A 24854-nucleotide genomic window follows, 5' to 3' on the forward strand; every position below is an offset into this window, starting at 1 on the left:
GTTTCTTATTGCATTTTTGTTCATGTAGACCATCTTTTGCTATTGAAAAAGCATTTTTCATGTAATTAACAATGGAATTTATATGGCGTGGAAAGTTCTTTATGGAAGCTGATAGCACCAGTGTGTCTAGAAATGCATGGTCAGGGTGGGAGGTTGTGTAGAAGGCATCGAGGCAATCAGATCATCTAATCAGGTACCTTGATACTTATAGCTCCAAAGAAATAAATTTGGCTGTGCACATATTAGTATGGAATGCAGTTACACTCTGCAGGCACACATAAACGGGCACATGTATATGTTAAGAGTCTAAAGCAGAACAAGACACAGATTTGTTTAGATAGTTGCCTTAAATATTTAACACTCCAATTTGTATTTCATCTCATTAAATTTAGTAACACCTCTACAGGCCGGTATCCCATCACATGCTTACTGGTCAAACTGTATTAAATGATATGGCATACCATCTAAGAAAGTGAGGTTGCTTCCTACTTCCTAATTTCAGTGCTAAAACTACAAAAAGGTAATTACTGTCAAAGAACAATTGCAATTTCCCCCTAGAATGTTCACAATCAATAACAATGGTCTTGCTACTTGTACAATGCTCTCACCAGGGCCTTCCTTTCCCTCCAAGCCGACGTGCCAACTCAAAGTCCTTTTTCACTGAGTAAAAGCAAATGAAACGAGTTTCAATATTTTGAATTGCCAGTGGGACAGCAAGATAGAGTAACTCAAATTTTGATCTGAAAAAATCATATGCAGTACGCCACCAGTAGATTGTATGACATTGACAAATTGCATTAACTTCAACAGGTGGCTAATCCCACAACTCTATGCAAATATTAACCTGACCAAGTACACAGAAGACTTCTACTCAATAGTTATATTTGCAATTTTTCAGCAAAAAACCAAGTAAACCATAGGAAGAAAATCTTCGGATAGGAAAAGCTACTAAAATATTGCAGGGGGAAGGAAGCTCTGATCTTTCTGAATATATTGTGAAATTTGGTTTCTGACTGAGAAACAGATCATTTTATCTGGACTGACACAGTATAGATGCCTTTTCGGAATGGAAGTTCAATCTACAAAAGACATACTAAGGTGCAAATCAAGCATTCAGAAAAAAATTAGCTTCAAGAATGAGATGGCCAATAGGTATAACACTCTATCTAGCACAATCTACAAAGTTTCTACTAGCCTTCAGTTAACTAATTGCCATATTCCATTTCCTAAGAGACAAAAAAGTTGTCCCCTTCAATCAGACTAGCCAAGCCATGATGCTTTAAAAATTGGTCTGAAGCTTTTGAAAGTTATTTCATAAGAGAGAAATTCATTTCATTTTTTCATATTATATTACTAAAGGTAGACTAAAAAACTTCGTAAGTCTAAATTTCAACTTACTCAAAGTTACACGCTTCGCATGAATTGCACATAGCATTCCATCTTCAAATAAATGGACCAAAAAGTCCTCTGCTGCCTAGGAATAAAACAAACCAATAAGGGTATAGTCTTTATGTATATTAATGCTAGCAAAAGCTCAGAATTGCGCCATCTCTCTTGATGTAGTCAAAAGTTGAACCAAAAAGCAGAAGTAGATACAATAATTTGCGACGTAGTAGTAAACAGTGTCACCAAAGGAGAGTTCCTAAGCACTTTTCATTGACATGTTTTGCAACATCATTATATCAAGAGTCAGATTCTGCTGTGCCACCATACTTGCTTTCCATGTTAGTCCATGAGTTCAAAGAATATAACAAAATACATCAAGATTAAATCATCACCTATCAGCAAGCAAAATCCCATGGCATTTGAAAGTAAACCAGCAAAAGTTAGAAGTTCAATGACTATCGGTTTATAATAATGGAAATCATCTTGGGTAAATTAGTCATACCCAAAGTAAATGAGGGAAAAGGCAGTTAGAATATATGAAAAGGCTGTTAGAATATATGTGGTGGCCTATGAGTTAATGGGATAGTGGTAATCCTGAAACTAAACCCAAGTAATTTGCTTAGGCTTTACAATCCCTCTCCAGAGGAGAGCAGAAGCTCTAAAAAATGCCCATAATGGTTCTCAACAAAGTTTTTTTTTTTATAAGTATAATGGTTCTCAACAAAGTACCATAGATGAGAATTAAGTAAGGCCTAAACAGGATAGTTGTGCCATTCCCAACCGAGGCATAAAAGCAACCGAAAGACAGATTGCTTCAATCTCATACAAAAGAAGCAAGCATTGTACTGTATATGTCTCTCAATGACTAACGGATATTATAACTTCAATCCACTTGCCCAAGTCAATATACCCTGATATTATAATCTCAGGGTGCAGAGATTAGTACGTTGTGATGATCAGTATATTGCAGTTATCAGAACCAAGAAACATGTCGAGTCACTGGAATTGAAAATGAGAAAGTTAAAATGTTACAGATATCATTTGATGATCAACAGCATATTTTCTGGGAAAATTACTTTTAAAAAAACGAAGAAAAAGAAAAAGAAGACCATCAGTGATTGTTATCATGAAAAACTCATGATAGAGTTGTCTTGTATAATTATCATCAAGAGTACTATTTATGTCAATGTATCAAAGTATTTGGGGCCATTTACATTGATCCTGTTTGCTCATTCCAATAGGTTTTATTTGTTAATTTCCCATCCGAATTGATTAATGCTTATGAACTATCTGGAGTGGAAAGCAAAATAGTGATGCCTCTCAAGCAGAGCACCAAGTCATGAGTGCCTATCAAATAGAACGTATATTGAATAGAAGTAAGCAATAAACAACTATTGTAATTTATTCAACAGTCACTACCATATAAAGACAACATCATAGATTAATGCCGCCTTCTCAAGCATATTGTGGTCAAAATGAAAATACATTAGAAACTTTTACGTGCAGAGACTATACATATGTTTACAATTAGAACAAACGATATTTGGGAAGACCAGAAATTTCATAAGCAGAGCACGCGAAAAAGAACTTCCAAATTATAAAAACATAGGATCCACATGATCATTCCCAAGACATGCATGTTGATAATGAGGTAGGTGTTATCCACTTCCAAGCCTTCCAATATATATTATAGATACATAACAAAACATTTATATACCTCCTGCAGTGCTACTAAAGCTTCAGCTGTCCAACGATTAACATCTGGAGAGAATTGAAAGGTTATCTGTTTCACCTACAAATGACAAGGACTATTTTCAAATTAAACTTCACTACCAAACCTAATTGACGCATGCCATAGACCGAAGTCAACAGAAAGGCCAAACTTCTTCATAGCCTAATGCTAAATATTGATCAAATTGGCCATAAATATAACAAAAGAATAAAATGGAGCATCTTAATGAGAATGTTCGTTTACATATTTTAAATTGAGAAAGTCTGAATCTATAAACAGGGAAATACACCCAACAGTGCAATCATCATTTTAAGACCATAAAGGATTCCACAATTCCTAACAACAATATACTTGTCATAAATTAGGTGTTTTACTTAGAGTAAGAGGCATCTTCTTCCATTCTTCCTTAAAAATAAAAACAGCATGGTCAAACTGAATACAGAATTGGCATAAACCTATAAAAAAAAAAAAAAAAAAAAATACCTATCACAAATATTGTATTGACATAATTAACAGCCCAAATTCGCTTATGGCTACAATACCAAATTTCCAGCACCATAGCTTTTCTACATTGAGGTTTTAGCCATTCATTTGGGGACAGTTACAAAAGAACTAGAATGCAATCACAAAAAGGATTTTCAACAGATAATATAAGGTGCCTGATACACTATTCACTCGAACAATAGCTCCACTCCCATTAAAGTGGAGAGTTCAAGTCAACATCCTAAGGATTTAGTTAGAAGCACACAAATAAAAAATCCATTCCAAATTGATGATGGTCATTTATATGAATGAGTTTCAAATTTATATTGTTCATACATGTATCTACAATAATTTCGGATATTTTTTAAGTAATTTTACAGGCTTACCAATAGAAAACAATCTATTTCAACTTCAGGAGTTAAAGTGCCAGGAAGCAAAAATCTATACTGGTAGTTGTAGTTAAAAAGGATATGTTAAATAGAGAAACAACAGAAGGTAATGATCTCATATAGGATAGAACTTAGGAAGATAATACATGTGAGTGACCCCACTAAGTCAAAGGGGATCCATAAACTGATCTAGATTTAATTAGGATCAGGGCTTGATGGAGTTTAGTTGGGTAATTTTACTTGCTGTTGCAGGTTCACACACATCCCATTAGGGGGAATGCATCATTTCCCTTGCTCATCACTAACAATAGCAAAAAATATCCTCTGAAATCTATTTATGAATGTATCCATCCATAAGTCTGTTCATCCTTTCAAGATTGTTGGTATATGATTGAAAGAGACATTATGAGGGTATTCCAGGACTTTTACACCAACTGCAAGCTTGAAAAAAGCCTAAATACCATCTTTATAGCCCTCATTCTTAAAAGCGACAGGACAATGGATGCTAAAGATTTCTGCCACAGTAGCCTTGTGAATGGGGTGTACAAGATAATTGCAAAGTCTTTACTAATTTAATTGGTTGAGTAGGATTACCAAGAATATCATTTCAAAGCCTCAAAATGCATTTGTAAGAGGTAGACAAATCTTAGACTCTATGCTCATTGCTTATTAGTTCTTGGATAGTAGGCTTTACTTAGGCAAGCTAGGGCTGCTCTACGAATTGAACATAGAGAAAGCCTATCGTCATATTGGGAGTTATCATCATATTGGGAGTTCCTCTATTATTTGCTTGGGTGATGTGGTTTTGAGAAGAAATGACAATCCTGGATAACACACTGCATCATTACAACGCACTTTTTGTATTGATGAATGGAACTCTTGTTGACTTCTTCAGTAGCTCTCTAGAGTTGAGAGAGGGTGATCCGCTATCGACATTACATTTATTATTTTCATTGGCTTAGCAAAATGTTATGAGCTACTATTGGTGGAGGCATTCTCTCTGCCTATTCTATGGAGGTCTAGAAATCTTAGGGTTGCTTAACATTTGCCATCTCCTCTTGATACCTTGATATTATGTGGGACAAGCCTAGACCACATCCACATTATGAGGGATCTTTTCCTATGCTAAAAAGTCATTTCTAGGTTAAAAGTGAATTTGGCTAAGTCAAAGATGGTTCATGTTGGAAATTGGGAACGCTTCTACTTTCTAATATAGAAAGTTTGGCCAACATTTGGTATGTACCTCTTTGCCTATAAAACGTCTAGGCCTTCCTTTAGGAACTCCTTTTAGGGCCAAGTCTATTTGAGATGAGTAATTGAGAAGATCGAGAGTCCTCTGCCTCGTTGGAAGAGGATGAAGCTATCAAAAGGTGGAAGGATCACCTTGATGAAGAGCACGCTCTTTAACTTGCCAAAGTATTTCCTATCTATGTTTTCCCTTCCCACAAGTGTGATCAATCATATGTAGAAGTGCTACTATAGGACTTTTTATGAAGCCACATGAAGAACTCATATTTCGCCTAATAAACTAATATAAGGTGTGCTCTCTAATGCCTAAGGGAGGCTTGGGAGTTAGAAACGTCCTTATGTTCAACCATGCCTTCCTAGAAAAGTGGATTTGGTGTTACCAGCATGAGAAAGCTTGTGGAAAGCCATAATGGATTCAAAATATGGTTGTGCTTGCAGTGGGAGGTTTACTAATGAGATACATAGGTTTCATGGGGTGGGGATAGAGGAAAATATCAGTATAGGACAGAAGGTTTTTTTCTATTCATAATAGACTTCAAGTAGGAGATGGCTCTAGATTCCAATTTTGGCATAACTTATGGTATGGTGACAAGGTCTTCAAGGAAGTTTTCCAGAGATGTGTAGTGTTGTAACTGTGCATAAGACTTTTGTAGCTAATCTATTGGAGTTCTCCATTGGCTACTCACAATGAAATGTTATATTTAGCAAAACAACTCGTGATTGAGAGATTAATGCCTACACAAAATTCTTGAATCTCCTAGATTATGTCTAGGTGATACAAATAAGATTCTTGGGGCCCTTTCCAAGAAAGAGAATTTCGTTCTTCGATCATTCTTCTATAAGGTCCTCATACCTCAAGAAAGCAATTCCTTCCCTTGGAGAGTATTTGGCACTATAAGGCGGCAGCTGTTTAGCTAGGAAAACATCTATAGGGAGGATCCTTATCACAAATAGCCTAAGAAAACATCGTATCATAGTAGACTATCTATTAATCCATTGCAAGATTGCCAGTGCCTTACAAAATGACTTCGTTGGCTGAGTTGGGTTGCCTTGGGCTATGCTGAGAAGGAAAGTAGACCCCTTTGCCAATAGGAGACAACCACAAATTGTACTGGTATGGAAGATGATCTCTATCAATCTAGTGTAACGCATCTCAAGGGAAAAGAATGAAAGAAACTTTGAGAATTGCATGCACCAGATGGAAGAGCTTAAAACTTTTTTCTTAAGACTTTGTTCCTTTGGACAGCCTCCTAAGAGTTTAATGGTTCAGAGTCTTCATGATTTTCTTGTCAACTTTTCTATTCCTAGTTAGGTGTTCCTCTTGTATACTTCCTATATACTCAAGCACTGGATTTTGTGTTTATTCTTCACTCACTTATAAAAAAAAATCTGGTCATCCTTTCAACATGTGTAAATCCGTGAGGTGCACATTTAGTGTTATAACTAAGCTAATGAACTTACAACTCTAACAAAAGGAGCAATGGGAATGAGCAGCGTCCAAGTCTTTTGGAAGTGCCTAATCTCACGAAGAGCCACTGTTCCTGGCTTATAGCGCCGCTTCTTTGCCTGCCTCTGTGTTCCCGAAGCTATAGAACAATCGAATAATCAAATCACCACATATCAATACTGACATGATCATCATCATCAAACAAGTTGGAAATGTGTAAACAGTTAAATGTAACAAAAACTTACTTCCAGCTGTATTCGGACTTCCACCAGGACGCTTCAACATTTTAAACAAATTTACATAACCATCGAGAAAGAACGAGGTAAACAATATTGGAATGAAAAAATAAATCAACATTAAATTTGAAATATGGAATAAAGAAGTACAGGCTAAAACACCCAAATGCGTCACTCAATTTTTAATTTTCAGTTTTTTCTTTTTTACGTTTCATATTTCGTTTGAGGGAATAACTCATGGGAATGGAAATTTCAGATTGTATTTAATTTCCTATGTTTCCTTTCCTACAAAAAGCAGACAATGAAAAGATATTACCAATTATAAGGCTCGGTTTGGTTACTGAGGAAATACAGGTAAAGCAAATTGCGCCAATCAAATTCTTCTCACTATTTAAGATCTCAGAATAACAAAAAAAGAAAACCACTAAGCAAGGCCTAATGTAACCATTCAGCTCAACTAAAAGAAACGGCTCACTTTCTACGAGATATAAGAAGACAAAAATAGGGTCAATTCCAGCTCCCACTCATTTTTCCAAATTTTCTGAAAGGCCGAACGGAAAAAGGAAAAATTGAACATAGAGAGAAGATGAAGACAGAAGAAAGAGTGTTACCGCACTCCGAGCAGGTGGAGTTGACGATTCCCCTCCAGAACCTGGTATCACATAGAGCAAAACCACAAAAAAAAGGGGGAAAAAAGAATCAAACCCTAAGAAATATATATAAACACAAAACAGAAATACATGTATGGAGAGAGAGAGAGAGAGAGAGAGAGAGAGAGAGAGAGAGAGAGAGGACCTGATTTTCTCGAATGTCCTTTCCTGTTAGCGGGATGTTTGATCCTCGCCATTTGATTGAGAACAAAATGCTTGCAGTGAGCTCAACTATGTCTCACACACACACTGACACATACGCAAAGACGGGGGGAAACGCATCTAGAGCGGGGAGAAGTGATACTTTCAAAATACCCAAAGAATTAAATTAAATAAATAGGTACATAAACGACATTTCCCGCTCCACTACGTTTTAATATTGTGATAAGATCTCAAGAACGACGTCGTCAACGTCCTTAAAAAGTTAAAAATCTTATAAAAACTAGGGTTAACTGAAAATTCAATGCCCCATTTTTTTGCAACATTTATAGGGGTGCTACCTGAAACTCCGAGTGTCCCCGCCACCACATTGGCAGAGGGAGGGAGGGGGAGGATCCCATTCCAAGAGAGGTGGGTGCCCTCGTCCTATCGGATGAGGGGCGAATTGGTGACCACCACCCATAGCTCCATGCCCAATGGCCCACCAAGTGGCCAATGTACTGACTCATTGAGAGAGAGAGATACTAGAGCCAAGTAGGCACAAGTTGCGACTGCGAGAGGGAGAGAGTCCTAGTGTGTGTGTGTGTGTGAAGGGGAAGGGGAAGGGGAAGGGAAGGGGAAGGGCAGGGGGGTTGGTTGGAACCTGGGCAAGCTTGGGCCCAGCCAGGGCCCCACCCTCGGCCTCGACCATGTGGATATTATGTGGATGCAAAACAGGGGTAGGAAGGCAGTGCCCTGTTGCCCAACCCTAATTTATACCTAAATTTTAAAATTTTGCAATCGCAACTTCTATAAAAATGTAAGGTAATAAAACCTTTTTAACGAAAGTTGTGAATTTTAAATTTTTGAAATCTTAGGTGAAAATGCTGTGAGTTAAAAAAATAAGGTAACATTATACAGATCGATGAAAACTGGCATATGCTTACCTGAGGTGGGGTGGGGAGGTGGTGCCCTGCCACCCAACCCTAATTTATATCTAGAATTTTAAAATTTTACAATTTGTAACTTCCATAAACGTAAGGTAATAAAACCTTTAACGAAAGTTGCGAATTGTAAATTTTTTAAATCTTAGGTGCAAATATTGTGAGTTAAAAAAAAAATCGAGATAATTTTTTACAAATATATGAAAACTAGCATCTACCTGGTCGAGGTAGGGTAGGGAGGAGGTGTCTTGCCACCCAACCCTAATTTATACCTAGAATTTTAAAATTTTGCATTTCGCAACTTCCATAAAAATGTAAGATAATAAAACCTTTAACAAAAGATGAGAATTGTAAAATTTTGGAATCTTAGGTGTAAATGTTGAGTTAAAAAAATCAAGATAACTTTTTACAAATCCATGAAAATCGAGAACTGAATTTGCAATTAACCCTAAAAAATATATGAGAAATTCATTTTAGACATTTTTTTTTTAATTTTCAATCATACAAGCTGATTAGACATGTTTAAGTAGGTTTTCAAGTCGTTAATATAAAAAACCATTTAAACTTTGTCAAGTCAACTTGTGTAAGGAAAGATGACAAATTTAAAAAGACGCGTAGCATTACACAAATTATATTAGGAATAGTATTCTTCATCTAAATTATATTATTTTCATTCACATCAATTAATGTGATTGAGAATAGCAACATTCAGGATAAATAATGCAATTTCTCACGTTTTTAATATTTTTTTTTATGACTCATATTTCTTATTCAAACCTTAGAAATTATCTGAAATTTTTCCGCTATAGATTAGATACATACGTCATCATTGGCATTGTCTAACTTGTATTACGTACAAGTATAACCATTACTATTAAGATTGTAAATGTTATGTCAATACATTTATTATTTGTTGTTTTTTGTTAATCTCTAATCCTCTTTGTTGTGACCTTTGAATAGTGGACAAGTGGCTGATTCTGATATCTTTGGAGATTAATACACTAAATTGGTTGATCACGTGACCTGCACGTGACTCGCAAGCAGCACCAGAAAAGAATCAATCTCATGCCGCAGGATCATGACACGAGTTGGCATTTGTTTCATCATATATATTCATTGGTAACCCGATATGTGTAATCCTAATTCATTGTGTTTGTCATTCTGGATTTGAGAGGCTTCGAGAGAGAGAGAGAGAGAGAACAAAGAAGGAATAACTTAGGGTATTGCTTAGGGTTTCACTTTGAAGAGAAAATTTGTGCTATTTTCTGTTGTGAGATGAGGGCTTTGTAAATATGTGTGATTCTGAGGCTTTTCTGTGAAGGACATCGATTATTAATAAAGATCTGAGGCCATGCATACCGTGGACGTAGACCATTGGGGTCGAACCACGTAAATCTGTTGTGTTGATTCTTTATTTCCGTTTATTCTTTTATTCTTTATTTTTTTTATTATTATTCTTGATATTGTTCTATTTTCTTGTTATTTTCTGATTCTGTTGTAAGATTTGTATTACGTTGAATCTTGCTAGTTCTATCAATATATTTTTGATATCAATCTTTGTTATTCTGAGTTTTGTACAAAGGGAACTGTGAATAAATCTTTACAAGTGGTATCTAGAGCCTAGGTCGATGGGGACCATGAGGTTTGATATTGAAAAGTTCACGAGTGAAAATAATTTTGGGCTATGGAGGATTAAGATGAGGGCATTGCTAGTCCAATATGGACTGCAAGATGCTCTCCTTGTTACTAGAACAATGGGATTTTCCTGAAAAGAAGAAGACAAAGAGACTGTCCAAAAGGACATTCTTCAGAAAGCTCATAGTGCCTTAATCCTCTCTCTTGGAGACAAAGTCTTGAGAGAGGTGGCCAGTGAGGACACTGCTGCGGGTATATGGCTGAAGCTTGAGAATCTTTACATGACTAAATCTTTAGCCAATAGACTTTGTAAAAAAACCAAATTGTACACTTTTAAAATGATTCCTGGAACCCCAATAGGACAGCACCTTGATGAGTTTAACAAAATCATTTTAGATTTAGTAAACATAGACATTAAGGTGGAGGATGAGGATTAGGCCATCCTCTTGATGAGTACTTTGGACTCATCATACCAAAGCCTAAAAGAAACTATGATGTTTGGTAGAGACTCACTTACATTAGATGAAGTACAATATGTACTTCACACTAGGGAGCTTTAAAATAGAGGGGAGCCTAAACAAAATCATGGGGAAGGCTTGACTGTTAGGGACAGAACAGAAAGAGAGAGAAGAGGGGGCAAAAATGATGTTAAGAAATTTAGGTCTAAGTCAAAGAGAAAACATTTTAAATGTTTTCATTGTCACAAGGAATGACATTTTAAAAAAGATTGCCTTGAAAGAAAAAACAATGTTGGGAATAAACCTAAAGAGGCAGGGGATGCCTCTGTGGTGTTAGAGGGATATGAGAGTGCTGAGGTTCTCACTGTGAGTGAAGAAGACTTAAAAACAGAATTGATAATGTATTCTGGTTGTTTCTTTCATATGTGTCCAATCAAACGAAACATTCTCTGAGTTAAATGAGGGACAAGTAATTCTAGGAAATAAAAAGTCTTGCAAAATCATGGGTATAAGGTCAGTTAGACTGAAAATGCATGATGGTACTGAAAGAGTTTTAAGAGAAGTCAGATTTATACCTGACTTAAAGAGAAATTTAATTTCTCTTAGCATTCTTGATTTATCAGGATATACCTTTAAGTCTGAGGCAGGGGTTCTTAGAGTTACAAAAGGTTCTCTAGTTATTATGAAAGGGGTTATTAAAAATGATTTATACACATTACTTGGAAAAACTGTAGTTGGGGAAGCATCCCCTACACATAACATTGTAGAGAACCAAGCAATGCTATGGCATCGGAGACTTGGACATGTAAGTTAGAGGGGCCTTTTAGAGTTGCAAAAATAGGGGCTGCTAAGTGATCAGAACTTAAGCAATTTACCCTTTTGTGAAGATTGCAATTATGGGAAGGCCAAGAGGGTTAGCTTTAAGTCAGCCACTCATAACACCAAACAAAATTTAGACTATATTCATTCTGATCTTTGGGGACCAGCAAGAGTAAGTTCTCATAATGGAGGGAGTTACTTCCTTTCCATTGTAGATGATTACTCTAGAAAGGTCTGTATTTATATCTTAAAGAATAAAAGTGACACTTTTGAAAAATTCAAGGAGTGGAAGTCCTTGGTGGAGAACCAAGCAAGTAGAAAACTTAAGGTTCTAAAAACTGACAATGGCTTAGAGTTCTTGTCTAATGAGTTCAACATGTACTGTAGGATAGAGGGAGTCCTTAGGCATAAAACAGTGAGGGAAACCCCTCAAGAGAATGGGTTAGCTAAAAGAATGAATAAGATCATCTTAGAAATGGTAAGATGCATGTTGTCCAATTCTGGGCTGCCCAAAACCTTTTGGGCAGAAGCTACCACTACTGCTGTATATCTCATAAACAAGTATCCTTCATCTTCAATAGGGTTTAAAACCCCTCAGGAATTATGGTCTGGAAAACCCCCTCTTATGACCATCTAAGAGTTTTTGGGTGTATTGCATATGTACATTCAAAAACTGATAAACTGGAACCTAGGGCACTTAAGTGCATTTTTATAGGGTATCCAGAAGGGGTTAAGGGGTATAAACTTTGGGTAGATGGACCAGGTAGGTACATGTGCATTATAAGCAAGGATGTGATCTTTAATGAGTCTCAGATGGCTCAAGTATAGAGAGATATACCAAACCTAGAAGCTGACAACTCCTTAAAGGGGTTGCAGGTTGAGGTGGAGCAGGTTAAACCCAACCTGAACATGAAGTTGTAGAAGGCAGTAACTCTGAGGAAGAAATCTCAGGGAGTATGGATCAAGGTGGAGTTAGCTCTTATAACCTGGTTAGAGATAGGCAAAAGAGGGTTATTAAACCACCTATAAGGTATGATCAAGTTGAACTTACCATGTTTGCTCTAACTGTAGCTAATGAGGTTGTTAATCAGGAACCTAGGTCCTATAAAGAGACTTTGAATAGCAAAGACTCCTCTAAATGGATTTTAGCCATACATGAGGAGATGGAATCACTAAATAAGAATAAAACTTGGGTTCTAGTGAATAAACCTCAATGAGTGAAACTAATTGGATCAAAATGGATCTATAAGAAAAAGGAAAGTATACCAGGGATAGAAGGGACCATGTATAAGGCTAGGCTAGTAGCCAAAGGCTTTACACAGAGAGAAGGAATTGACTTTAATGGAATCTTCTCTCTTGTGGTTAAACACAGCTCAATTAGACTACTGCTAGTTTACACAACTTTTGAAAATCTGCATCTTGAACAATTGGATATTAAAACTGCTTTTTTTGCATGAAGAACTTGAGGAAGAAATTTATATGCAACCCCTAAAAGTTTTACACATGAAATAAAAAATAATCAAGTGTGTCTTCTTAAAAAATCTTTATATGGCCTTAAACAATCACCTAGGCAGTGGTATAAAAGGTTTGATACACACATGATTAGTAACAATTTTAAAAGGAGTTGCTATGATAGTTGTGTCTATTACAAGAAAGTAAAAGCAATTTATGTTTATCTCCTTTTGTATGTTGATGACATACTGGTTGCTTGTAAAGACACTGATTTAATTGAACAAGTTAAATGCATGCTAAAATCAGAGTTTGAAATAAAGGAGCTGGGTCCTGCTAAGAGAATTTTAGGAATGGAAATTGAAAGGGACAGAAATGCAAGAGTGCTATACTTATCTCAGAAAAATTACATTTCTAAAATTCTTAAGAGATTTGGTATGGAACATGTAAAACCTGTCAACACCCCTTTAGGTCAGCATTTTAAATTGTCTTTAGATCAGGCTCCTAAAACAGAACTTGATATTAGTTTTATGCAACAAATTCCCTATGCTAGCATGGTGGGAAGTATAATGTATGCAATGGTTTGTTCTAGACCTGATTTGACATATGTTATGAGTGTTGTTAGTAGATTTATGGGAAATCTAGGAAAAGCCCACTAACAGGCCATTAAATGGGTGCTAAGGTCCTGGCAGGCTCTACTAATTTAGGTCTCAGTTTTGAGAATGATTTTGAAAAAGGATATGAGCTAACTGGTTTTGTAGACTCTGATTTTGCAGGAAATGTAGACACAAGGAAGTCCTTAATTGGATATGTGTTTACTGCTTTTGGGGGAGCTATCAGCTGGAAATCACACTTATAATCTGTTGTAGCTTTGTCCACCACAGAGGTTAAATATATAGCATTGACTGAAGCTATAAAAGAGGCCATATGGTTAAAAGGTATTGCAAGTGAGTTAAACATTTACAATGACAATATCACAGTACACAGTGATAACCAAAGTACACTACACTTAGCTAAAAATCAAGTTTTCTATGAAAGGCCCGAACATATTGATATAATGCTTCATTTTGTTAGGGTTGTTATAGAATCAAAAATTGTATGTGTGGAGAAGGTCTTAACTGAGGATAACCCTTCAAATATGATGACTAAGTCTCTCCCTTGTTCAAAGTTCAGACACTGTCTAAACTTAATTGGTATGGAAGTCTAGAGTCTGTCCCCATTATCCCTATTAGGGGGATAATGCAGGAATGACCAATGATGAGTATTGATAAAACTTGGCAATAAATCTTTTGCCAAGGTGGAGATTTGTAAATGTTATGTCAATACATTTATTATTTGTTGTTTTTTGTTAATCTCTAATCCTCTTTGTTGTGACCTTTGAATGGTGGACAAGTGGATGATTATGATACCTTTGGAGATTAGTACACTGAGCTGGTTGATCACATGACCTGCACGTGACTCGTAAGCTGCACCAGAAAAGAATCAATCTCATGCCGTAGGATCATGACATGCGTTGGCATCTGTTTCATCATATATATTCATTGCTAACCCGATATGTATAACCCTAATTCATTGTGTTTGTCATTCTGGATTTGAGAGGCTTCGAGAGAGAGAGAGAACAGAGAAGGAATAACCTAGGGTATTGCTTAGGGTTTCACTTTGAGGAGAAAATATGTGCGATTTTCTGTTGTGAGATGAGGGCTTTGTAAGTATGTGTGATTCTGAGGCTTCTCTGTAAAGGACATTGATTATTATTAAAGCTCTGAGGCAATTTCTGCGGTGGACGTAGACCATTAGGGTCGAACCACATAAATCTGCTGTGTTGATTCTTTATTTCCATTTATTCTTTTATTCTTTATTTCTTTGATTATTTCTTCGATTATTATTCTTGATATTGTTATATTTTCTTGTTATTTTCTGATTCTGTTGTAAGATTTGTATTACGTTGAATCTTGCTGGTTCTGTCAGTATATTTTTGATATCAATCTTTGTTATTCTGAGTTCTATACAAAGGGAACTGTGAATAAATCTTTACAAAGATAAATGTTACTATGCTTTATACTACTCATTTTGCCATAGGACTATAATATTGTGCTATGTGACTTATTAAAATAAATAAATAAAAACATAAACATAAAAGGGTAGAGGCAATACATGATTTTAGTTTTCCTTTTTTTATTATATATATATATATATATATTGGGCCATTTTGTTTTAAATATATATATTTTTAATTTTTTTAATAATCTGTAGTGCCACGTCAAGAGACAAATCTGTAGTGTCACGAAATTACGGTGGTTGTGAAAATTTTATTGCAAATATGTTTCCAACCAAAATGTTGTCCTTCTAAATATATTGTTTCATTTGTTTTCACAGATAAGATGATATGAATTGAGATTAAAATTAAAAGTTGAATAAAATGTTATTAGAATATATTTTTTTAATATTATTTTTGTTTTGAGATTTAAAAAAGATGAATTGTTTATATTTTATTTTGTGTAGGAATTTAAAAAAATTATAATAATGAGATGAGTTGTAAAAGCAAATGAGGCAGTTGCAACTAATGAAAATCATTGTGAATACATTCATTTGTAACGAAATGCAAACTCTTTTAAAATTACTAGCAACGAATTATTTTCATTGCAAACTACGTTTAATTATTTCCATGGACTAGTGTTTTGTTGCGCCCTCGATACTTAAAATTGGGTTAAAATACATCTTTAGACAAGTGCCTCATGAAATATTAATACATTATCTTCATTGGCACACTACCGTATAGCTTGATGTTCCATCACAATACAGAATGATTATTTTTGCACCTAAATAGCACACAAAAACATTAATATGCAATTGTCCCATATATTTAAGGGCACCTAATAAACCTCGCATTCTTTAATCACGACTGTTGTATCTATACATTTAGTTGGATCGGCATATATTTACATAGTGAAGATCGCAGTGCCTATTTTTTCTGCAGGCTGGAGATAGAGATGGAGAAGGTGAAATTTCCTTTGCTGGGTGGGATTTCATGGAAGAGAAATGCTACAAAGAAGTTTTATATACCACACACGTCCACCGAACCAACATGTGATTTGTCATTTTTGCCATTCTATCCTAATATTTAAATATGTTTATGTTTAAACACACATATTTAAGCTTTGTTGCCCTTCTATCTCAATGCTTAAACACACGTATATGTGATTTGTTATTTTTGTTATTGTAATTAAACACATACATATTTAAGCATTAAGATAAAATAATAAAAATGACAAATCACATGTTAATTAAGTAGATGTGTAAGTGTAAGATTTTCGTATAGAATTTCTCTTTAATAAAGTGATAAAGCATTAAGAATGGCAGAGGAGGTTTCCTTATCCTTCTATGGCGACTTGAAAATATATGCCTTCATAACAATGTTGAATTCAACCATTCAAGTGAGCATCGAGAAGCTCTCAAACACTATATATGAGAGTTTTCTCACTAGGTTCTTTATGGGATGCATTGTATAAGTCGGTAAATACGTCTTCTATGAGGTAATATTCAATATGCGACACCAGAAAAAATGTTAAGAAATTTAGACTTCGTTTGGTTACACAAAATAAGATGAAATAAAAGTTGAAAGTAGAATAAAATATTATTAGAATATAATTTTTTAATATAATTTTTATTTTAAAATTTGAAAAAATTAAATTATTTATTATATTTTGTGTGAAACTTTGAGAAAAGATAATTTCGTTTGTGTAACTGCCATAATTAGGGAAAAAATGGTGGCAACTACGACTGGTGCTTGTGCCTGGTGGCCACATAGAGAAATCCTCTTGACATGTGTCAACTTATGATTTGTTATAACTAATACTTAGGTGTCACGCTAGCTTTTTCCGTCAGTAAACTAAGGTTCCGTTTGAAACTTGGGTTGAACTGAGTTCAGTCTAATTTTAAGTTGAGTTTAGCATCCAAACACTTAACTCTCAAATCACTAAACATTTTTCAACTCAACACTTATTTATACGTAGGACCCACAACCTTTTTCAACTTCTCATAAATAATTTAAACTCATCTTAACATCCAAACACATCTAAATTCATCTTAAGTGGACCCCACAAAATTCACTACACTATTTTAACTCACTACTATTCATAACGAATTTAATTCATCTTAATTCAGCTAAACATCCAAACGAGACCGAGGAAGAGATCAATTCGAAACATCATTATTACCACAAAGACTCATATGGATATAAATAGTAATTTAGCCTTTTATTTTTTTAACTTTTTTTAATAGTAATTTAGTTTTTAAAATTGTAAACATTCTTTATTATAGAAAAACTATTTCCTGTCTTTCAGGAAATAAAATAAAGATGAAACGTTATAGTCGATGATCCTACCGTGCATTTTCTGTTAATGTTGATGGATAGAAAAAATTAAGGAATGGTATTCTTTTGAGTAAGCATATTCTAAAAACAATATTGCACATATTCTAAACCTAAGTAATAACCCACAACACAATGGTGTAAGAGACAATAGCATTATGTGTCATTCATTAATAAATAAAACAGTAAAAACTATACTTAGGTGCGGTTTGGATAGTAAGATGTGACGAGATGATTTTAGATGAAAATTAAAAGTTGAATAAAATATTATTAGAATATTATTTTTTAATATTATTATTGTTTTGAGATTTGAAAAAGTTGAATTGTTTATTATATTTTGTGTGAGAATTAGAAAAAATTGTAATGATGATATGAGATGAAACACTTTCACTATCCAAACTAGGCCTTAAACTTGTGTGTTCCTTGTGCATCGGATGGTCCAGAACGAGTGAGTTTGAGTAGCATCTATATATTATTTAACACTTCAGTTTAAGCAAATTGTTAATATATTAAGAGGCAGTTGTTTAATATACTAGAAACTGATTGCTTGGTTTTGGTCAATGCATTACAGGATGGCGCTTCTTTTTTAACAGATTTTGATTACTTACTCAAAGATATAAGAAGGTTGATGAGTGCTTTTAGGGATATTCATATTTCTTTTGTTAATAGATTGGGAAACTCAACTGCTCATCTTTTAACAAGACATGCATGGGGATAGAAGATACTGAAATTTGGTGGGAGGAGTGTCCTTTTGTATCACAAGCTGTTTGGCTTGAGAGAAGCAATACTGTGTAAGGACATTTGTTTTGTTTGATTCAATGAAATCTTTGTTTATAAAAAAAAAAAAAAAAAAAAAAAAAAAGAAGAGATGCCCTTGGAAGCACCAGCTTCAGAAAGCTCTGGTTTTTTTCCCCAATATATGAAGAGGTTGGGACACAAATCTTACAAACTACAAAGTCATACTTTCACATTCGTTTGGATTCAGAAGTGTTTCATCTCATCTCATCATTTCAACTTTTTCAAATTTTCACAAAAAATATAATAAATAATTCAATTTTTTCAAACCTCAAAATAATAATAATATTATAACAATATTTTTTTCAACTTTCATCTAAAACCATTTCATCTCAAAATCCAAACTAGCCCTAAAGGTGCCCATGCTCCAATCCAGAACAAACACAGTAGAATAACCAGTCTTCAATTATAAGCATCACATGTTGAAAATGCAATTTTAGAGAAAGTTCATAGACAATTATGCATTTCCATTCTAACAAAATAAGATTCTCTTCTCCAAGGTTGCATATTCAGGAATATAAAGCTAGTGTTTTTACCTCCCCCACCTTCCCCAATCCTTGATGCACCCAGAAGCACATGGACATACAGTCGTTCTGTTGCAAACTCAAAACTTGTGAAAGAAATACTGGTCTCCTTATCCGAATATATCTAATACAGAAATCCCAACCAAAAGACACCCAATGATTACACAAAGTAGCATAAGAAACAAAAGGAAAATGGCATGAAAGATTTCTGTTTCATAGCTCATAGCAGTGTATTTTTTTTTTTATTCTTTACTATGGATCTAAGATATCATGTAAGCTGAAAATTTTCACAAACTAGCTTTGCCAATCCCCCGACAACAGCTGCTTGTCATAGAAACAAACTGCTATATTCTTATGCAATTACAACAACTCTACGGCTGCGATGGCGATGGAGATGTTGGGGGCTTCAAATCTGGATACTGCAACCAGGAAGGAAAAGAAGGCGAGCATTTTTTCAGTGCATATCCCACAGAATTAACTCAACAAATGCTTGAACATTTCATTGGATCAGCAATTACATCATTAAGCAACAATTTACATCAGCAATTATGTCTTGCCTACAAGATTATCTTTCTATTATCCTATAAATTATTATTCAATTACATCACTTCTCTCTCTTGAAAACAGGTGGGGGAATAAGAAAAAAAGGTGGGGAATGGTAGATCAAATATCCATAAAGGTACCTGCAGATTCATAGGTCACATTAACCTGCTAGATAACAGCCTTTTAAGTAATGTACATACACAACCCTATCCATAAGGAGCCAAAGGATTCCTTACCCTGCTGGACCTTTGTTCTTGAATGTGCAACCTCTGATGTGGTATGTTCCATTTTTGGTTTTTTCTAAATCTAGCAATCCCAGTTTTTAGCTTTTTAAATAAATAAATGATTTAATCAAGAGATTTAAGAAGTAAAAAAGAATGGTATGATCTATTTTTTGAATAGTAAATTTGGTTTGGTCATACTTAAGATATGATATTTTGAGGTTATTCCGAACTGTCACTGCACTATTTTATCCTTAAATGGTATCCTGTGGTGTTCTAATTCTCTTTATGCTTACTTATGTATAATATCTATAGAAAGGTCTAGTGCAAACTATAGCAAACAAAAAGCTCCCCACAAGGCTAGAAAATGGCATGCACAAACATAAATGCACACATAGACACACGCACTCGCGCACTCATGTGCTCAACCCCCAATGTGCACCAACAAGTCAGCTAACCATGTATAAGAGCATACCACATTCCAATACCCACACCATGAATTCAAATGTACCGCATTGCATTAAATAATTAGCCACTAATGAGCATATCATAACCTTCAAATTCCAAGCAAATAGAGTGAAGCAGAAAAATTATGGAATTCCTAAAGCAGTGGAAGTGATAATTACGTATGGATATGGAGAAAGTGATTTTGAAAATCCAGGAAGCGATTCTGCTTTAACTTCGGTTTTGGGCACTGAATTTATTTCAGGAGTAGCTTTTCCATCTGTTTCTACCTTTGAATCACCAGCTACTGCTTTTTGTACAGTATTATCAGTGGTAGCAGGCTCTGGGATTGAATCAACAGCTGGAGGGAGAGCATTGATAATCACGGGTGATGGTAGAAGAGCCTTTCCAATTTGCTGAAATTCCGGACAATTCAGAATAAGTAAAGAGGATATAACCGTGAATATTTCTGCAAAAGTATTTGCATTTGACTTTTCAAGAAAAGTAATAGAAACACAAATTTCACACGAAGTTCAGACACCTTTATTTCATCACCAAGCTCCTTAGGTGCAACCTTTGTGTTCAAGAACTCATCAAGTTGTTGTATAGTTTCCTTTCGATTCTGTCATATGAAGCAATTTAGCAAAATTCTAAACTAGACTTGGATTACACGGCACGGTTGATATTTTATAAATGAAAAATGTTAAGTACAGAAGGGCATTGGAAACTCACCTCAGCAAATAGGAGTTTCTTGCTCACAAACTGAACAATTGCAGCTGAGCCTAATACTTGGAGTATTGTTTCTATCTAAAAAGATGTAATAAACCATCAAATGCAATTTCTGATCATGTCACATAGAAAATCAAATACAGTAAGAAAATAATAAAAAAAAGGAAACAAAATTAAGGAGTTTTCATCCAAACCTCTGAAAAAGCCAATAAACCTAACCCAGCGGCTGCAGCAATCCCAAGGGTAACATTCAAGGCATCTAAACCCTCCTGCACAACAGTCATCATCATAAAGCATATAAAGTCCATTTCAGAAAACATAAAGGCAAAAATGTTTAAAAGAAGAGATAAGCTAATGGGTAAGCTGCTGGCCCCATGATAACTGAGAATTGATTCTGTTTTGGTCAATTCAATAACTGTACAAGGAGTGCCAGAATAATCTAGCATATTTACACAATAACAAAATGATGACGAAATGTATTTACCATCTCTATTTAGAAAAAAAAAGAAACATCTATTTTTACACATAAATGCCACTATCAATCCCAATATAGAGAACAAATGCATTCATATTACATTAAGGCTGCGTTTGGTTGCAAAATTCAGCTGAGCTCAGTTTAATTTTAAGCTGAGTCTAACATCCAAACACCTAACCTTCAAGTTACTAAACTCATCTCAACTCAAAATCTCCTTACACGTAGAACCTACAACCTTTTTCAATTTAACACATTTTTATATGTGGGACCCACAACCTTTTTTAACTTCCCATAAAAAGCACTAAACTTATTTTAACATTCAAACACACTTTAAACTTAGTTTAGATAAGTCTCACATAACTTCCTCCACTATTTATAAAGAGTTGACCTCAACTCAACATCCAAACGCAGGCTAAGAAGAAAGAAAACTTATCAGAAATTAAAAAAAAAAATCATATAGCAATATCCCCCCCCCCCCCCCCCCCCCCACAAAAAAAAAAAAAAAAAAAAAAAAAAAAAAACTTGTACTCCTTCCATGCCGCACTAGATGAAAGTTATATGGATAAATCCTTTCATTTCTGAGGCTTTCATCATTGGATAGCCTGAAAAGGAAAGCACATCATCTCTTGTGGACTGTAGGGAACATTATTGTAATCGGGCAAAGTATTAAATGTTCAAAAATTTCCAATGAAACTTGCTTTCCATGTTCTCAATGAACCAGATATAAAATACCGAATATTTATTAGAGTTGTCCAACATATGAACCTAGTAGGATAAAACCCCAGATCAACTGAGTTAATATAATTTCTATCTAAATTTGTACTAATGATCAACACATCAACAACAATAAATTTGACTTCAAAGTGTAAGATTGACAAAAGAAGGGAAGAAAGGCTAAGAGAGATAAAGTCAAATGGGCATTCAATAGTTCAATCAGAAGACAGATTTTCCATAATGCAGTAAACAAATAACTAAAAGCTTAGAAACATACTCCGACTGTGCCACCAATAGCATCTGTCAAATTGCTAAGATCAAGACTCAATGCTTTCCTTGGTGGTATCCATGGAAGACCACTATTCTGAAAATTTACACAATAAAGTTTCTGAGTGATAATGTTTCAGGCATACATAAGATTTGGATGTTATCTTCAAAGCATCCAAAGAAAATATCAGAAGAAGAAAGGGAAGACCATCCATCCTCGTGGTCCTTCTGCACCATCATTTATTGCATATGCAGCTTTGAATCCATTTACAGTGACCAACTCCGCAACCAATTCAGAATTTCCATTAAATCTGGCTTCACAAAAAGCTCAGCAACATTAGCTCCATATATTATCCGTTATAATAACAAAGATCAAGTGAGATGTCACCGAGTCTGCTAGGCAATTGCAAATCATGTGAAAGAGAAAATGATCATATGATTGATTGATCTGAAATTTCAAATATGACCAAGCCTATGGCTGCTTGAATTAATTAAGAAGTAATCATGATACAGACTGCAGATTTGTAACCAATCTCAACAATGTGGAAGATGAAAAATATATAGCACCCTCGTATAGTCAATAATTCAAATCCGGAACCTGCATGATTGGACAACAATACATGGCATTCACGTACGTTCACACCAATCTTGGCTGCTTGTATTTCAATTAAATGGGACCCCGGGGGGTTGGGAGCATTATATGTTAAGAATAGTTTGCAATATCCATAGCTATAAAATCTCCCGAATCTGTTCTACCTGCTATTTTACTGCGTCATTAATGGAAAGAAATTGATCCAGGACACCACAATCTCTGCATGATTTGGTGATTTCAGCTCAAGCAGTAGATATGGTTGCCCATTCATCTGGATTTCTTGAAATAAAAAGTCAACGATTTATGATATTCTATATCTATTAAGAATGTTAAATTTCACAATGACTAGTATGAATACCGCATGTAGATTTTCTTTTCGGTAGCATAGTACTAGTCAAGTCTTTTTTTCTTTTAAATTTCTTTCTATTAGTTTTCCAAAGCAGTGGAGCAATAGATATGCTCTATGTTATATACAAGAAAATGAGGGAAAACTATAGGAATGCGTTTTAAATTCTTACTTGTCTAAAATGAACAATGTAGTATTTTCTGGTTCTCTGAACTTCAAAGAAAGCTTTTTCAAGAACCCAGGCTTGTCTGCTCCTTTATAAGCAATAGACACCGGCTTCTTTCTTAAACCCCGGATATCTGGGCTACCCACTTGCCTAAATTCCGCCGGTGATCTTATATCAAGCAACTGGGCATTGGCATCATCACCTAGCTTTGCATAAGCATTTTTGGCTGACTCAAAACCCCATGGCTTAGGCTGCTTCAGAACTTGAGATAAAATCAAGGGAACCACCAGAATGGCGGCACCCCCCGCTATTACTGTAGGATTCTCTGTTACAAAACTTAATACACTATCAAGAACCCCACTTGGATCAAGTTCCACAGCTGTAGAGCTAGTCACAGACTGTTGAAGTGCTTCCTCATATGATAAAGCTCTAGCAAGCCCAGTATTAAGAGCTGAAGATAGAAGGACAAGACCCCCTTGAATACCCCTTGAGAAACATTCTTGTAAAGTTGATGGATGGTTGCATAAAGTAGCAGAACTTGAGAACTTGAGTGGAAAAGTAGTAGGGACTGATGAAAATTTTCTGGGTTCTTTCTTTCTGTCACGAAGAATGGACATGGGAGTCAAGCATGCTGCATTGAGGGCCTCCATGGCATATTCTGTATCAAACAATTTCTGGGGAGCTCAGTGGATTGATGGAACAGCTTGAACCACCGTGAGAAATGAAGGGTTTATGCAGATTTTGTTTCTTTCTAGGATGACGGGGTGGAGATGGAGCAAAGGATGACAAGCTTAGCCTAAGGGTATGTTTGGCTGATTGTCTTTTGAGTGGAGGGTGGTGCTGACATGGCATGGGAGATAAGCTTTCTTCCAGTGGTGAAATGACGCGTTTCAATTGTGGATCAAAGTTTGGTGGTGATGGACTTTTTGTATTCCCATATTGTGTGGCTAAGAAGGAACTTAGAAAGTTTTTAGATACAAGAAAAAAAACCTACCAAAGTACACGGTATTTAAGTCGGTAGTACAAGAGCTGAGTAGTGCTGAAAATGAATAAGCATTAAATAATCTTTTTAAAAATATTGAGATTATTTATTAAAAAATTAATTATATTTTTTTTATATAGATCTCGTATTTATTCACTTTTTAAAAAAAAAATTGTTAAATATTTATAAACTTTAAAACTGTAAATATTATTTCTCATAAATAAATATATTATTTATGAATATTTGAATACTAAACAAGTTTAGCAATTTAGGTACGTAATCAAGTCTAGAAAGATTAAGACAAATAAGTTCTCAATCCAACACAAATTGCTTGGATGAAAAGGATCAACTTCTTGGATGGATGACACAACTTTGTCTAAGTTTGTACTGCCAGGTGTGATCTTTATTAACAAATTGATTTATCTCAATCAAAATTACGAGTATTTCATTAAAGAGTCAATTTCAATGTCTGGTAATGATGGAGATTTTTACTTCGTTCATTAACAGTGACCTCAATCCATTCTTCCATTATTTTGTTACATCCTTCTCCTTGGCCCCTTGAAATCATACTATGCTATTTGTTGATTTCCAAGATGATATGCTTAATCATGAGATGGTTTTTCAACAACAGAGCTTGTAGCATCCGATCCTTCTAGTTTTGCATTATTCATGT

General features: G+C 35.0%; 2 protein-coding genes and 1 long non-coding RNA gene across 5 annotated transcripts; 1 reads left to right on the forward strand and 2 right to left on the reverse strand.

Moving 5' to 3' along the window:
• Positions 1–353: 353 nt before the first annotated feature.
• Positions 354–7900, reverse strand: LOC121250789 (histone H3-like centromeric protein HTR12). Of its 2 annotated transcripts, XM_041150009.1 has the most exons (7): positions 7717–7896; positions 7533–7573; positions 6931–6961; positions 6700–6824; positions 3104–3178; positions 1399–1474; positions 354–660 (listed from the first exon to the last, which is right to left on the reverse strand). In XM_041150009.1, the coding sequence occupies exons 1-7, from the start codon at positions 7766–7768 to the stop codon at positions 605–607; spliced, it is 456 nt and encodes a 151-aa protein (XP_041005943.1). In that variant the 5' UTR covers positions 7769–7896; the 3' UTR covers positions 354–604. The 2 variants fall into 2 exon arrangements, with proteins under 2 accessions (XP_041005943.1, XP_041005951.1); XM_041150017.1 differs by lacking the exon at positions 1399–1474 and having other exon boundaries at positions 7717–7900.
• On the forward strand, positions 721–14640 carry LOC121250804. Its single transcript, XR_005937856.1, has 3 exons — positions 721–852; positions 1730–1736; positions 14628–14640. It is a non-coding gene; the product is annotated as an uncharacterized LOC121250804 (long non-coding RNA).
• Positions 14641–18789: 4149 nt separating this feature from the next.
• On the reverse strand, positions 18790–24017 carry LOC121250764 (rhodanese-like domain-containing protein 4, chloroplastic). 2 transcript variants are annotated; one of them, XM_041149980.1, is made up of 8 exons: positions 23206–24017; positions 22304–22406; positions 22106–22192; positions 20834–20908; positions 20643–20717; positions 20452–20532; positions 20201–20326; positions 18790–19121 (listed from the first exon to the last, which is right to left on the reverse strand). In XM_041149980.1, exons 1-8 carry the CDS (start codon positions 23847–23849, stop codon positions 19074–19076), a joined length of 1239 nt encoding a protein of 412 aa, XP_041005914.1. In that variant the 5' UTR covers positions 23850–24017; the 3' UTR covers positions 18790–19073. The 2 variants fall into 2 exon arrangements, with proteins under 2 accessions (XP_041005914.1, XP_041005905.1); XM_041149971.1 differs by having other exon boundaries at positions 20093–20326; positions 23206–24015.
• Positions 24018–24854: the final 837 nt, after the last annotated feature.

The sequence above is a fragment of the Juglans microcarpa x Juglans regia genome, chromosome 1D (genome assembly GCF_004785595.1).
Source record: "Juglans microcarpa x Juglans regia isolate MS1-56 chromosome 1D, Jm3101_v1.0, whole genome shotgun sequence".
Classification (NCBI taxonomy): Eukaryota; Viridiplantae; Streptophyta; class Magnoliopsida; order Fagales; family Juglandaceae; genus Juglans; species Juglans microcarpa x Juglans regia.